We start from the raw sequence: 14,203 nt of genomic DNA, 5'->3' as shown, positions 1-14,203 counted from the left end.
GTTCAGAGCTTCTTCCAGCTCTTGGCTTGTAATTAACTTTGCCTTCCCCAAGTTGAAAATAGTTCACAAGATATGGGGGTTCCCTTCCCCAAGAGTTCAAATCTTCCAGCTTTTCAAAACAACACAATTCCTTGGGACACTTCCCAGATCTTCTGACATTGTTACTTTTCACTAGTTCACATAAGTAGTTCAGTCTCTTGACTTCAAAACACATGCGAGTTTGTTGCAGTTCAAACCCAGGCTTCTTTGTGGGTGCTTTCAGTGGCTTTTCCATGCAGGGGTGCACTCGGTGTAGGCATAGTTGTCGGATCACACGGTCCACCCATTAGAGGTGCACCAACCGAAACCCCTTACTTGGTGCTTTTCTATTAAGACTAGGCCACTGCTTCAACTTGACAGTGCTGCTTGATTTATTCACCTGTGTCACACTCACCTGATACTGTACCGTGGCTTGGTTGGCAACCATACACTTGTTACACTTCCTTGTATTCTCTTGGCTCTTGCCAATGCTTGTTGTCTCATAACATACAGTTCCTTTGACTCTTGTGGCATTTGCCAGTGCTTGGTTTCTCTTTTAATACAGTTCTTTGTATCAGGCAGATTTGCAAAAGTGCTTATACTTGCTTTCACTCAAATTGGTATTTATAGAAATGCACGCTTCTGCTTAAATCAATGTTCATTGCTTGCTTTGAACATTCGCCTACCAGCCCTTAGTTCCCCCTTCTTGGTACACTCACTGGTCGGAGCTAACGGCTTTCCTGCGAGGTCCTCTTCCGCCATGAGTTCTGTCTTCCCGTGCGGTACTTTGCTTATTCTCCAAGCAGCGGCTCTCTGTGGCTTCGCTCACCCACTGATGCTCCTCCTACAGCTCGGGACTCACATGACTGCTTTGCTTGGTGACGCCAGTCTCCCTCTGGCGGACTGCAACGGCCTCCATCGTCCTTCAGCTTCGCTTCCCGCTGCATTAACTCTGCTTCTTCCAAAGGGTCTTGAGTGCTCCGCTTGCCATATCGTTGTTCCAGAAAGGTTTGTTTGCACCCAGCAGTCCGTAGCGTTGCTTCCACAGCTGACTCCATTTACACAATTGTTCTGGCTTTTAAAGTTTTCCCCACCATGATTGGTCCAAAAAAGACTAGCCCGCTCACTGTTGAAGCAGTGGTCCTGCCTTACTCTTGCTGTCCTCTTCTTCGTTTTAGAACATCACTGAGGCCTGTATGCGTGTGCATTAATGAAATGAGGCTGTGTTTCTCTAGCTGGTCCCTTCCTCGTCCCAGTGCCAAACTGATGTTTCTTGGGGAATGTTTTAAGGGAAGAACAGGGAAAGGGCTGACAATAGCCTATTAAGGCTTTAGGGATAGAGGGTTTGTTATGAAAAGGAAATGGGGGATACCATGTCTCAACTAAGGACGTCCTCTCCTCACTCCCCAAGTCTCCTCCCCCAGGTGATCCTCTCTCGCATATCCACCCCCAGGGTAAAGATCCAAGAGCAATGGCCTTTCCCTGGCCCCCATGAGGAGGATACAGAGGGAAAAGAAGTGAGGATGCCCTCAGGTTCCTCACAGTAGCAAATGAAATGTACGCCGAAGTTCAAAGTAAGGGAGTTTAACTTAGTATTGCTGAGGTTGACCATTCGTATGGGTTATAGTTATCATTGCTTGTATGTTTTTACGTTTCTCAATTTCTAGTATATTCTGGGAAATGTCCCCATGTTTTTCCCCCAAGTTCTTTTTTTTATTCATACCATATTGTATGCATCCCGTTGTCTTTCTGTCTACTGCAATTGGCATCTTCGAATCCTCTCTTTCCTTCATCCCCCACATTCAGAACCTTGCCTAGAAGTCCCACTTTAAACTCAACCTCCTAAAAGAAATTCTTTGTTTTCCTCACTTTACGCCAGATGCTCAATGTCTCTAGGGCACTGGTTCTCTCTAGGCTAGACTACTGTAATAGCCCTTTGCTTAACGCTTAACCTAAACTCTTCTTCCCTATGACCCCTCCAGCTAATCCAGAATAAGGCTGCACGACTTATCCTTGGCCTCAAGCCCAGGGACTGCATCTCTCCATCTCTAAAAACTCTCCACAGGCTCCCGGTTGCTGCAAGGATCAAACTCAAATCCCTCTGCATCATCCACAAGGCTGTCTGGGGCGGGGGACTACGCTATCTGCAACTTGCTCTCACTAAATACTCTCCCTCCTGATCTTCACATTCCTCCGGCACCAACTCTCTGTGTGTTAAACGCTTCGCCAAACAGCAAGCTGGTGGCCGATCTCTTTCCTCAGCAGGCTCCCTCCTATGGACAAGACTTTCCTTTTCACCTCCTCCTTCCCTTCCTCCCATCTCTGCCCATTCCCACAGTTGCTGAGATTGGTGACCAGGGTCCATATGCGTCCTCCTGGGTCCTGACCTCCCACACCTAATCACCTACAGCCTTCACCCCTCCCAGCACTTTGCCTTGGCACCCTCCCGCCTATGCCATCACAGGCCCACACTTATTTATCGGCAGCTGACCATTCTACCCAGGCACTTACAGCTGCTCCCTCCCTAGCACTTCCCCCACTCCCTCATCACTTCTCTCTTTCTGCACTTGCACGTACTGAATGCTCACAAGGCCTAGTAGGACCCCCTCAACTTTCATTTTTATATTTGCCTTTCATTCCCATGTTCCCTGCCTGTTGCCCTGTGGGCGCTTTGAAACACAATTTACTTGATGTATAAGCGCCTTACAAATGCACACTAAATAAATAAATACATTAAGTCACTGATAGACATGCTAGAAATTGTACACTTTTCAATACTAATTATGTGCACCAGAAATGTGTTCAGAGAATGCTCCCTATTGGTAATCAATTTTAGAATAAGAGGCATACCTCTTAATTTAACTAAAGTGCTTAAAGAGGTCATGCCAGATACAAATCGTTTGCTCGGTTGGCGAGAGCATTCGGTAAACCAAGCACCCTTACCCTGAAACGTATCCAACCACTCTAGCTTAGCGGCACAATTGGTTTCCATACTGCATAAAATAAATGGTATAAGGCTTTGTTTGTAAATTAATAGTGATCCTGCGTAGTTGAATCGACCATGTCGACATACAAAATCCCTAATTTTGCGATTTTTATTATTTGAGCTTCGTGCAACTATATTCTTGATATTTAAGTTCCATCTGTCATGTGGCAAATATTACACCTAAGAAAGGGTACATCTCAATGATTTCCATTACCTTATTATGTGCGATCCATTTTTCGGCCAAGCCGGGCCCACATTTGTCAACCGTGTGAGAAAGGGAATGGGTGGGAAAAAGCATCCTACAATGACCGCCCCCCACTCTCCCTACTGTAAGGGCCGAGGACTGGTGCTGCCTTCCAAGGCCAAAAGGGTCAGTTGAATCTTGAATTTCGTCCGACAGCTGTCTTTTCCACTGCGTTGATGAATTTGTCGAATTCGGAAGGAAAAGGACAGAAAGAGTAAACTATTTTTAATTTGTCATAAGCAAATGGCGTAAGCCAAAATGGAACTCCACGATAAGCGTCCCCTCACAATGGAATCCAAAATTGCAAGTACGCACCCTTGCTTGAAAACAGTATTAGGTGAGATTTCCTTGGACATGTCACCCATACTTCCAGGCACAGCAGTGTTTAATACTACTGGTATATCAGGGTGAAGTCCCAATGGGATTGCCCAAGTGTATACGTTTGGACCAGAGCCTACTTCTATTGACTGTGTGAAATGCTGAACGGCCGTCTATGAAGGCGGCGTAACGAGGAGCCCTGCCTCCTGCAGTTGCTGTATGAGTGAGTGTCCGTAGTGTGGAGCAGCTTTAACAAAAACCCGCCTGGAACATGTTTGGCCATCTGTGTAGGTTCCTCATAACCGGCAGCCACACACCAGATAGGCTTTCATCGCAGCATGTGAAAGCCTGTCTGGGCCAGGTGCCCTAGAGTTGTTTAATATCTTTACCCCTGGGATTCTACAATGGTGTCATCAATATTGATGGTTGAATGTATCCGATGACGCTCGATGATAATATTAGGAGTAGGCAAACTGCTAAAGAAAGAGCGCCTTAGGAATACCAACCAGGTACTGTCTGATAAGGGATTCATCGGAGATGTTTCGACTTTAGTAAGATGTTTATTAATTATGTACCCGAATGCTTTACTATCATTATGAGTTAAGGTTGCAAATAGATTGCCAATGTCGTTTGAGCCCGTTTCTATGTTCGGTTTTAGGATCTTCATTTCAAGCATACTCGCAATGACATCTTGGAAACCTTTCTTGGTGAGACTTCTGACCCATTGCCTTAGGTGCAGCAATCTCAGTTATTACCAAGGGAAATCCCCTTAAGGGGGTCCTTCTTGTTCCGATTGGGCTAAACTGTCGAGAGAGGCGGTATATCCATTCATGTATGCCTTCAATGGACTCATATTAACGAGCGCAGCCTCAGACTCTTAGATAAGTGGACATTTTAAGGACTGTATATTGTTATGTGTCCAGCGTATTCATACATATGTAATAAACCCCACACCTGTACCTACACTAATGAATATTTTTTAGTTTGGAGCTTACCAATATCCACCCTCACAAAGCCAGCTGCAGTGCTGCCTGTGCAGACCTCTGCGAATACACCTCACCTGCAGCCGCACCTGCGCCTACATTAACGTCATGAGCAACGGTGATACCTATACATACATAAATAAATTAAAAAGTAACATTACTGAAGAACCTCTTCCACCTACATCAATTACAATGCCACCTGCAACCACAGGCATATGTATATTATTATTATTAGGGTATTTATTAAATGTGGACCTGGCTTCGGGAAGCAACAGAGCGCTTTAGAATCATAGGTGGAAGGACACAGTGAGGGAAGCAGAGAAAATGGGAGCGGGGAGTTAACAACAGGGGAAGGCGAGCACTTGGCAGCAAGGGATCTACAAGCAACCAGAGGAGAAAACAGTGCAGATCATATCACCCAGGTTGAGGTAGGGTGGGAGTGGAGGGTGTGTGGATATAAGTGATAGGGGTGACACGTTCCTTGAAGAGGAGGGTCTTGAATTCCTTGCTGAACTGTAGAAGCAAGGGTCGAGTCGGATGTTGATTGGTAGCAGATTCTAGATTCTTGGGGCATAGACAGAGAAGACCTGTCTTCCGTTGTTTTCCTTCCTGCACCGGCGGAGTTAAAGTCTTCAGATTTCCTTATTCCTTGTGGATCGTATGCCTCCAGAGGTGCTGAGTTTCTTGGTGAGGTACTTTGGGGACTTCAGGGTGACAGCCTTATAGATGTTGCAACAGGATTTGAGGATGATATAGGCGCACAGAGGGAGCAAGTGCAGTTTGATGAGGGTCGGGTGATGTGGTCGAATTTGCAGAGACCTTTGATGAGTCATGCTGCTGCATGCAGGACACATCTCACGGGTGCCCGCAGACCCGTTTGCTGAGGTGGGCGAAGTGGGAGACTGCCAGGGGAGCACACCTAAATAGCTCAGGGGGTTACAGCAGGAGGGGCCTGCCCAGACTGCTGCCTCTGAGCTGCCAGAGAAAAAGTTAAGTATTCCTTTGTTAAAAACAAAGGAATGCATATTGTGAAAGCAGACTCTGGGAAGCTCTGGAGACACACAAACTGTGCCCCTTGCCCTTTGTGTTGACAGAGACTTTAAAGTGGGGGTAATTTATAAGTGATGGCTCATTTAACAAGCCATTGTTTTTACACAGTATGTGCTTAACATTTCAGCCATAAAAACTGAACATGGGGAATTTTTATTCACCAGACCAGCAGAAGTATCAGTCAGCTGACCAAACCCATGCATTCTTCAAAGAGAATTAAAATACCACACAGAAAAAGCTTTAAACTATGTTCTTGATTTTTGTGTCTTTTTATTTGACACACCAAAACTTTTTTTTTGTAAATTAATTCTAATTCTAGTGGCTGCTTTGGGACTTGGACTAAATGTATCCGCTCGGCATCAAAGCTCTTTTCATTTTATTAACAAGCCAGCCACTGCCTAGCACGCACACCAGATGGCACCTCAAAGTGACTTGGCACCTTGATTAGAAAAGCAGGGTTCATTGTATGTCACCATGCAGACAGTAGTCCTTGGCAAATCAATGCTGTGACATTTGTGCAGCAAGGATTTGTGCGCTGCACAAGACAGTGCCCTGTCGCATTATGGCATCAATGTGGTGCTCCTGTATGTAACAGCACATATGCATGTTTTTGTCTGATGCGTCCCATGTCCACACAATAGCACACTGGAACTTTTTGTGTATGTGGCTCTGACGGGTATGCCATACGGTGCCCACACCTAAACACATAAAGCAATCAAAAAAGTTGCCTCAAGTTGTACATCCACTAGGCCAAACGCCCCTCCTAAACTGCCACACCATGGTTTTCACTAGCTGCAGGCCAGCACTAATAAGAGATGCTAATGACAGCTCTGTTAGTTAAAGCTGGGGCCTGCTCTTTTTGCAGATATAACCCACGAGGCCTGCGCAATGGTGAGGAGGTAGTGGCTGAGGAAGAGTATACCCTTTACCATGTATTAAAATCCAGTTTTGTTTAAAATGCTTCATCAGCTTATTACTGGTTATGCTAAAGTTTGTAAGAGGCAGAATCATTTCTGTGTATGCTTTCTGTGCATTATTGTGTGTCTCTTGCAGGGGATCCTTTCCTGTTGTAAGGAAGGCATGGTATGACAGTAAGACCCACACAAGTAATCACAGTTCAAGGGTGTTTATTAAACTGTAAAATGGGTGCGATAAACACCTAATCTAAACCAAAATCTAAGATGGGAGCAAGCTGCGACCATCAAATAATAATAATACAGTGCTAGTGGCGTCTAGTAAAAAAAAAAGGGCCTATACTAAAAAACCTATTGCCAATCCTTACCGCTATTTGATACAAAATGGTGTGGGATAATGTTCACCAGAAAAGAAAGAAGTGTTCACAAAATGATAAGTCAGGATCTTATGGCCACGTCTCCCTTCCCCAGGTTTTTAGTACGGGACAAGGCGGTACCACAATGTCAAACGTGTCTCCCTGCCCCGGCTATCAGTGCAGGTGGGTTCCTTGTACCGCTGACATCCGTCACACCATTCACCAGCTTTGATTCTCAGTCTTATGTTTTGGTTGTCGTAGGCTTCACAAGTCTGGTTGAAAAGGGCAAGTGCATCTCCCTCCTTGACGTCCTTTCAGGTCTCGCCGCCTTTCTCCTCCGTTTGAACTTGCGCCCTCCAATAGCTGCCTCCTGGTGCGTTCAGCCTTGCTCAGAGTGTGCTCTCGTGCTCTACCTTTTATCCCTAAGGGGAAGGGAAAGGGCAGTCAGGTGTGTGCAGTTATCAGCAATTGCCAGACTCTGCCTGACCTTTGTGTTGGAACATGTCAGGTAAACGGCTCTGGTGTTAGTCTGTTGTCTTTCACAGTGTGAGAAAGTGTTTGTGTTGGAAAAGCGGGAGGATAGAGTTTCTAAATATCCTACATAATAGAATGGGGAAAAGGTGTCACAAGAAAGGGGGTACTGTGTCTCACATGTCGGTGTCACACTTCCACTCCCCAAAGACCCCCCATCCAGGTGATCCTCCCGCACTGGTCCACCACCAGGAACTGGATCCAATAGCGATGGCTGTTTCCTGGCCACCTGGATGACAGATCCCTGGGGACTAGCGGGTGAGACACCTTCAGGTTTCTCACACTGTCTATAGATATAACTCCCTAACGATGTTTCTGTATTGGGGGTGGGGTATGCTCACACTGAGACCCAGCCCTTCCTTCCTCTAAAATTCTGCAGAAACAAGAAGGAAAAGAGCCATTGGCCCTCATTACGACCCTGGCGGAAATCGTGGCGCCAAATGCACCATGGAGCACGGCGGAAAGCTGCCGATAGCGCCATGGGGGTTGGCGGATTTACCGCCCCATTCCGAGGTTGGCGGGGCGGTAAATCCCCATTCCCCATTTTACCCTTCCCCATTCCCATTTTTGCCCCATAGGGTATAATGGGAGTGGGGAAGGCGTTAATTACGCCACCGTAAAATACGGTGGCGTAATTAACAACAAGGTCCCGTAGCGCCATGGATTTCTCCGCCCGGAAAAACCAGGCGGAAAACGCTCCATGGCGCTACGGGAACTCGTAGTGGGGCGGACGGGTCCGCCGCGAATACCGCTGGCGTAAACCCACTCCGCCAGGGTCGTAATGAGGCCCATTGTATCCCATTTAAGTGGCTGATGTAGCAGCCATTTTATACTTGCATCCAAAAATGCAAGCTGTCCGAATGAGTATGTATTTTTCATGGCTACAAACATTTTAATGTTAGGGTGTGTGTTGTGAACGTGAGGTGAGCACCAAGCCATGTGTCTGGTATGTACTTAGAGATTCACACATACAACCCTTTTATCACACACTTGTCTATCAAATATAGAAATCTCTGATCCCTGTTATATTCCTGAAATGCTCTCATCATTTAATGCAAAGCACACAGGAACACTCATTGGTGCTAATTATTGCCTTTCCTACTTTCAAAATTATTTTGAAAGAGTAAAAAAGGAGTGTACCAGAATGTCCATCTTGGAATGATAACCTTCTATCAGAAAGTAATTCCTATGGTTAGGCTATCATTCCCCCTTGCGAAAAACAAGTGAGGTGGTACACACAGAACGCCTGCAACACAGGGCCAGTGGTCAGTGGGCCCTCAAACCCCGGCAGAAGAACGATTTACTTGGTCAGCAACAGCTGTGTTTTCATATTAGAATCTGTTCTGTAAATTACTTGAATTGCAATGTAAAGAAACCAGCTGCATTTGTATAGCAATGATTCATTGATATAGAGAAGGGGGTTTGCCGTGCCTGTCACGGGAGAGTATGGGAGGTGGGGTGGGCGGGGCACATTCTAGTGTTCCGTCCGGGGCAAAAAGTGCCAGGGTAGGCCTTCCAAAAGGGCATTGCCACCCTCCAGGTGGGAGAGGACCAAGGCTTGGACAGTGGATTTGAAGATTTTCCGCATGAGGTCAGGTGTACCTGAAATTACAGCTGGGCAGCACCAATAAATTCATCTTACCCATTAGCAACACCAAGCATACCATCTACCGCTACAACAAATCACACACTCACCTGCAGTTAAACTTTCAGCAACACCCACACCACTTTACTTGCACCCAAGTTCACGGCTCAGCAGTGATCGATACAATGAATAGCATTAAATTGGGTAATAACAAATAATGTGGCAGCGCTTAGAAGCAGGAGAAAACCAACAGGAAGCGCTATATGAATACGTAACATCATTACCTGGTCCAACCCTAAGTCCCCCTTCAAATACGTAGCAGTGCTTAGGCTGCGCACAGGCAGTTAAGCTGCTGTAATCCCCACCCAGCCCTGGATCAGACACTGGCCTGCATCAGACACTGGCCTGAAGGACAAGGCGGGGATATTAATAGCCCAAGGCCCTTCAAGTGGCAGTCTCTTCCGAACGCCAAAGTGTAGCCTTGACCCTGTGATCCCGAGGGAGCAGCCCATTACACACATCACTTTACAAGAGCAAAATGCCAGCGGTGTGTGCTATAGCCTGTCTGCACAGCACACATACGAATGTGTGTGATGATGCCTGTCCGGCTGTGCTGGTGTCTCCCTATACAGTACACACTCAGACGTGCGTGCGTGTTAATGACCACTTGCACAGCACAAACTGCTTAATGTGTTGAAGTACCTCCCCTAAAAACCCAGGATAAGCAGTTTGCACTGGTGTCGCCCCAGCACAAGCCTTCCTGCACCTTGTGTGTGTAGTGGTAGGTGCTGTGCTGGTGCCAGCCTACACAGTACATGGCAAGTCTGCACCCTACAGCAGAACGTGTGCCGTGTGTGCCTGTGGCTATGCTGCACGGCATCGGCTGAGCTCCATGAGCCTAGCCTGCTCCCGTTTGAATAATTACAGGAAATATTTGGCTGCCAGTCGGCCATTTCTGAAGGACAGGGCGACCTTTACATTAATAATGATCCGATATCGTCACTGCTCACAGCAGAGCTTGCTGGACTCACACATGGCTCAGCACTCCTTAATACGCCGCTCCACACACCATCGCCACGTCATGCACCTGGTGTCATTGCGGCTGTTTGTCTGTACACAATTCGGCGATTGTGCATATTTTCGGAACATACTGAATTCATTCGCAGTATTACTTTAGATGTGTAAATTGAAAGAGCGCAAATCCAACAAGATAACATTAGCAGGAGCCATGGTAGTAACATGTGTCCATAGCGCGTACACGCGGTCTTCATTGTGCTGCAAAACAAAGTCCCTGTGGCCGATAGAGCCTCGATGGAGGCCCATCACTTACTCCTGGATACTGCACGCCTCCGTCACTTAAGCCTGGGTACTGCACTCAGCTCCATCGCTTACTCCTGGATACTGCACTCAGCTCCATCGCTTACTCCTGGATACTGCACTCAGCTCCATCACTTACTCCTGGATACTGCTCGCCTCCATCACTTAAGCCTGGGTACTGCACTCAGCTCCATCGCTTACTCCTGGATACTGCACTCAGCTCCATCGCTTACTCCTGGATACTGCACTCAGCTCCATCGCTTACTCCTGGATACTGCTCGCCTCCATCACTTAAGCCTGGGTACTGCACTCAGCTCCATCGCTTACTCCTGTATACTGCACTCAGCTCCATCGCTTACTCCTGGATACTGCACTCAGCTCCATCGCTTACTCCTGGATACTGCTCGCCTCCATCACTTAAGCCTGGATACTGAACTCAGCTCCATCGCTTACTCCTGGATACTGCACTCACCTCCATCACTTACTCCTGGATACTGCTCGTCTCCATCACTTAAGCCTGGATACTGCACTCACCTCCATCGCTTACTCCTGGATACTGCAATCAGCTCCATCGCTTACTCCTGGATACTGCACTCAGCTCCATCACTTACTCCTGGATACTGCACTCGCATCCATCGATTACTCCTGGATACTGCACTCGCCTCCATCACTTACTCCTGTATACTGCACTTTCCTCCATCGCTTACTCCAGGATACTGCATTCGCCTCCATCGCTTACTCCTGGATACTGCACTCGCCTCCATCACTCCTGGATACTGCACTCGCCTCCATAACTTACTCCTGGATACTGCACTCGCCTCCATCACTTGCTCATGGATACTGCACTCGCCTTCATCCTTTCCTCCTTGATACTGCACTCGTCTCCATCACTTGCTCCTGGATACTGCACTCGCCTCCATCACTTCCTCCTGGATACTGCACTCGCCTCCATCGCTTGCTCATGATACTGCACTCGCCTCCATCACTTACTCCTGGATAATGCACTTGCCTCCATCGCTTGTTCATGGATACTGCACTCGTCTCCATCACTTACTCCTGGATACTGTACTCGCCTCCATCACTTACTCCTGGATAATTCACTTGCCTCCATCACTTCCTCCTAGATACTGCACTCGTCTCCATCGCTTGCTCATGGATACTGCACTCGCCTCCATCACTTACTCCTGGATAATGCACTTGCCTCCATCACTTGCTCATGGATACTGCACTCGCCTCCATCACTTCCTCCTGGATACTGCACTCACCTCCATCACTTACTCCTGGACACTGCACTCACCTCCTCACTTACTCCTGGATACTTCACTCGCCTCCATCACTTACTCCTGGACACTTTGCTCGCCTCCATCACTTACTCTTGGATACTGCACTTGCCTCCATCGCTTGTTCATGGATACTGCACTTGCCTCCATCACTTCCTCCTGGATACTGCACTCGTCTCCATCACTTACTCCTGGATACTGTACTCGCCTCCATCACTTACTCCTGGATAATTCACTTGCCTCCATCACTTCCTCCTAGATACTGCACTTGTCTCCATCGCTTGCCCATGGATACTGCACTCACCTCCATCACTTACTCCTGGACACTGCACTCGCCTCCATCACTTACTCCTGGACACTTCACTCGCCTCCATCACTTACTCCTGGACACTGTGCTCGCCTCCATCACTTACTCTTAGATACTGCACTCACCTCCATCACTTACTCCTGGATACTGCACTCGCCTCCATCACTCCTGGATACTGCACTCACCTCCATCACTTACTCCTGGATACTTCACTCGCCTCCATCACTTACTCCTGGACACTGTGCTCGCCTCCATCACTTACTCCTGGATACTGCACTCACCTCCATCACTTACTCCTGGACACTTCACTCGCCTCCATCACTTATTCGTGGACACTGTGCTCGCCTCCATCACTTACTCTTGGATACTGCACTCACCTCCATCACTTACTCCTAGACACTGCACTCGCCTCCATCACTTACTCCTGGATACTGCACTTGCCTCCATCACTTACTCCTATGGCGGTCACAATTCTGGGTATGTCTATGCCATGTCCTACCCGAACACTTCCAAGTCTGTAGGGTGGGGGCGAGGGGGGATCATGCCCAGCACACACGCCTGGCGGCCCCATGCCCTGTGCCCACCGCCTGGCAGCACCCGTCCCAACACGTACCTGGCACCGGCACACCACGTCCGCCTCGGTGGACAGCATATCCACCACCTTGCCTTTGCCCTCGTCGCCCCACTGGGCTCCAAGCACCACCGTGACCTTGTTGCCCTGCTCCAGGCGGGGCCTCTTGCAGCCCCCGGGACTGGGCCGGTCGTTGGCGGAGCGGGGGGCTGCCATGCTGCTTCTGGGGTGCTGCGAGCTCCCGCTGCACTGCCTACTCCTGCCAGAGCCTGGGCACTGAAGAACCAAATATAGAACAGCCCCTGCTCCTGGTGTCACGTGTGTGCGCTCTGGAGAGCAGTCGTGGGAGGTGACAGACGGCCAGTCCCTTTTGGCTGGGCATATCAGTAACTCACTCCCTCCCTGGCCAGGCAGAGGGATAAAACAACGGCAGGGCCAGTGGTTGAAGTGTGCAATCGGTACCGCCCCCTTTTCTGCCCCGCACCTCTTTTCTGCTCCATTCAATCCCCCATACAGTCATTACCACCCCCAGCCCCCACCCTCAATTCAAACTCCCTACCTGAGTCCTTCCTTTCCTCCCCTCCCCCCCAAAAAGCTGTGATTTACAAAAGTCTTGCAAGAGTAAAGAAAACACTGTGAAAAAGTATAGATTTACATGACCACCATTAGTGTGTTATTGCCCCCTTAGCATGCAGCTTTATGTAGCCTTCCCCTCACCCACCATTCACGCCACTGATACGCCCGCCCCTCCCATTACCTACAAACACCTCTGTGCCTAAGCAAGCTCCATGGGCCTACAGCAATTCCCAGATTACTGCACGACTGCCTGGCAATAGGCGTCATTCACAAGCAGTCCGTTTAAATAAACAAAGCATAGCCAGCACTTGTGAGACAGCACAATGTCGTCTGGCACAGGATTCTTAAACCGGAGCATTGGTGCAAATCCCCAGCAGGGCAACTGTTACTGCTACCATCCTGGAACGGTACTGCAGGTCACAGAAAGTAAGCGAACTATGACCGATTTCCCTGCGAAGTAAGGGAACGTTGTACCCTTTAGTTCCCTCCCACTTTGACCTCTGGGTAGGGCCCAGTCACGTGTCGGCTTCCTGTAAAACCAGCACTAACAGCCTTTCAGAAGCACTTTACTGACATGTGACTGACTCGATCCCAGCCCGACTGCCCTTTAGAGGCAGTACAAATTGATCGTAACACGCGATGGATTCTGTACCAACCCTACTCATCTAATTGACAAACTATTCAGTGAGCCCGCCATGTGACATACTCTGCCCCAGCCCTGCCGAGCTTTCACAGGCACTGACCACTGAGAATGACATGTGAGTGGTACTCCAACCCACTGTCCTTTCATGGAAACTGTAACCAAAAAAAAGTGATTAACCATAACCCCTGGCATCGCTCTGAGAAACCTTGCTCACCACAGTTTTTTGGTCAGCCTGCACCACTGCAAAAGGGTAGTCAGTATGCAAACCAGTAAGGTACTGCAACCAATGGGAGCAGTCCAGGCTGCCCTTCTAAGGCATGTCCCGTCCATAAGCAAACCCAGACACGTTTCGACCTTGTTGGGCCTCATCAGTGAGGTCCAGCTCGGCTCCCAATGGGACAGCAATAAAGCCACCCTGGGTAATGGCTTGGCAGGGTGAAGAACGAAGCTCTGGGGGGATGCCCAGCGCTATGCCAGAATTCAGATGAATTCTAAACCTTCCGGACGTCTAACAGACAACTAAC

General features: G+C 48.4%; 1 protein-coding gene across 1 annotated transcript in view; it reads right to left on the bottom strand.

Annotated features, from left to right (window-relative positions):
- ADSS1 (adenylosuccinate synthase 1) overlaps nt 1–12,760 on the bottom strand; it is a 220,677-nt gene extending 207,917 nt beyond the window's left edge. Inside the window, exon 1 of the mRNA XM_069638146.1 lies at nt 12,503–12,760. Coding sequence (XP_069494247.1) covers nt 12,503–12,676 — 174 coding nt within the window. The 5' untranslated portion in view covers nt 12,677–12,760. The remainder of the gene's footprint in view (nt 1–12,502) is intronic.
- Nucleotides 12,761–14,203: the final 1,443 nt, after the last annotated feature.

The sequence above is a fragment of the Ambystoma mexicanum genome, chromosome 14, assembly GCF_040938575.1.
Source record: "Ambystoma mexicanum isolate Mex_15411 chromosome 14, UKY_AmexF1_1, whole genome shotgun sequence".
Classification (NCBI taxonomy): Eukaryota; Metazoa; Chordata; class Amphibia; order Caudata; family Ambystomatidae; genus Ambystoma; species Ambystoma mexicanum.
This window is presented reverse-complemented; position numbering and strand designations above follow the sequence as displayed.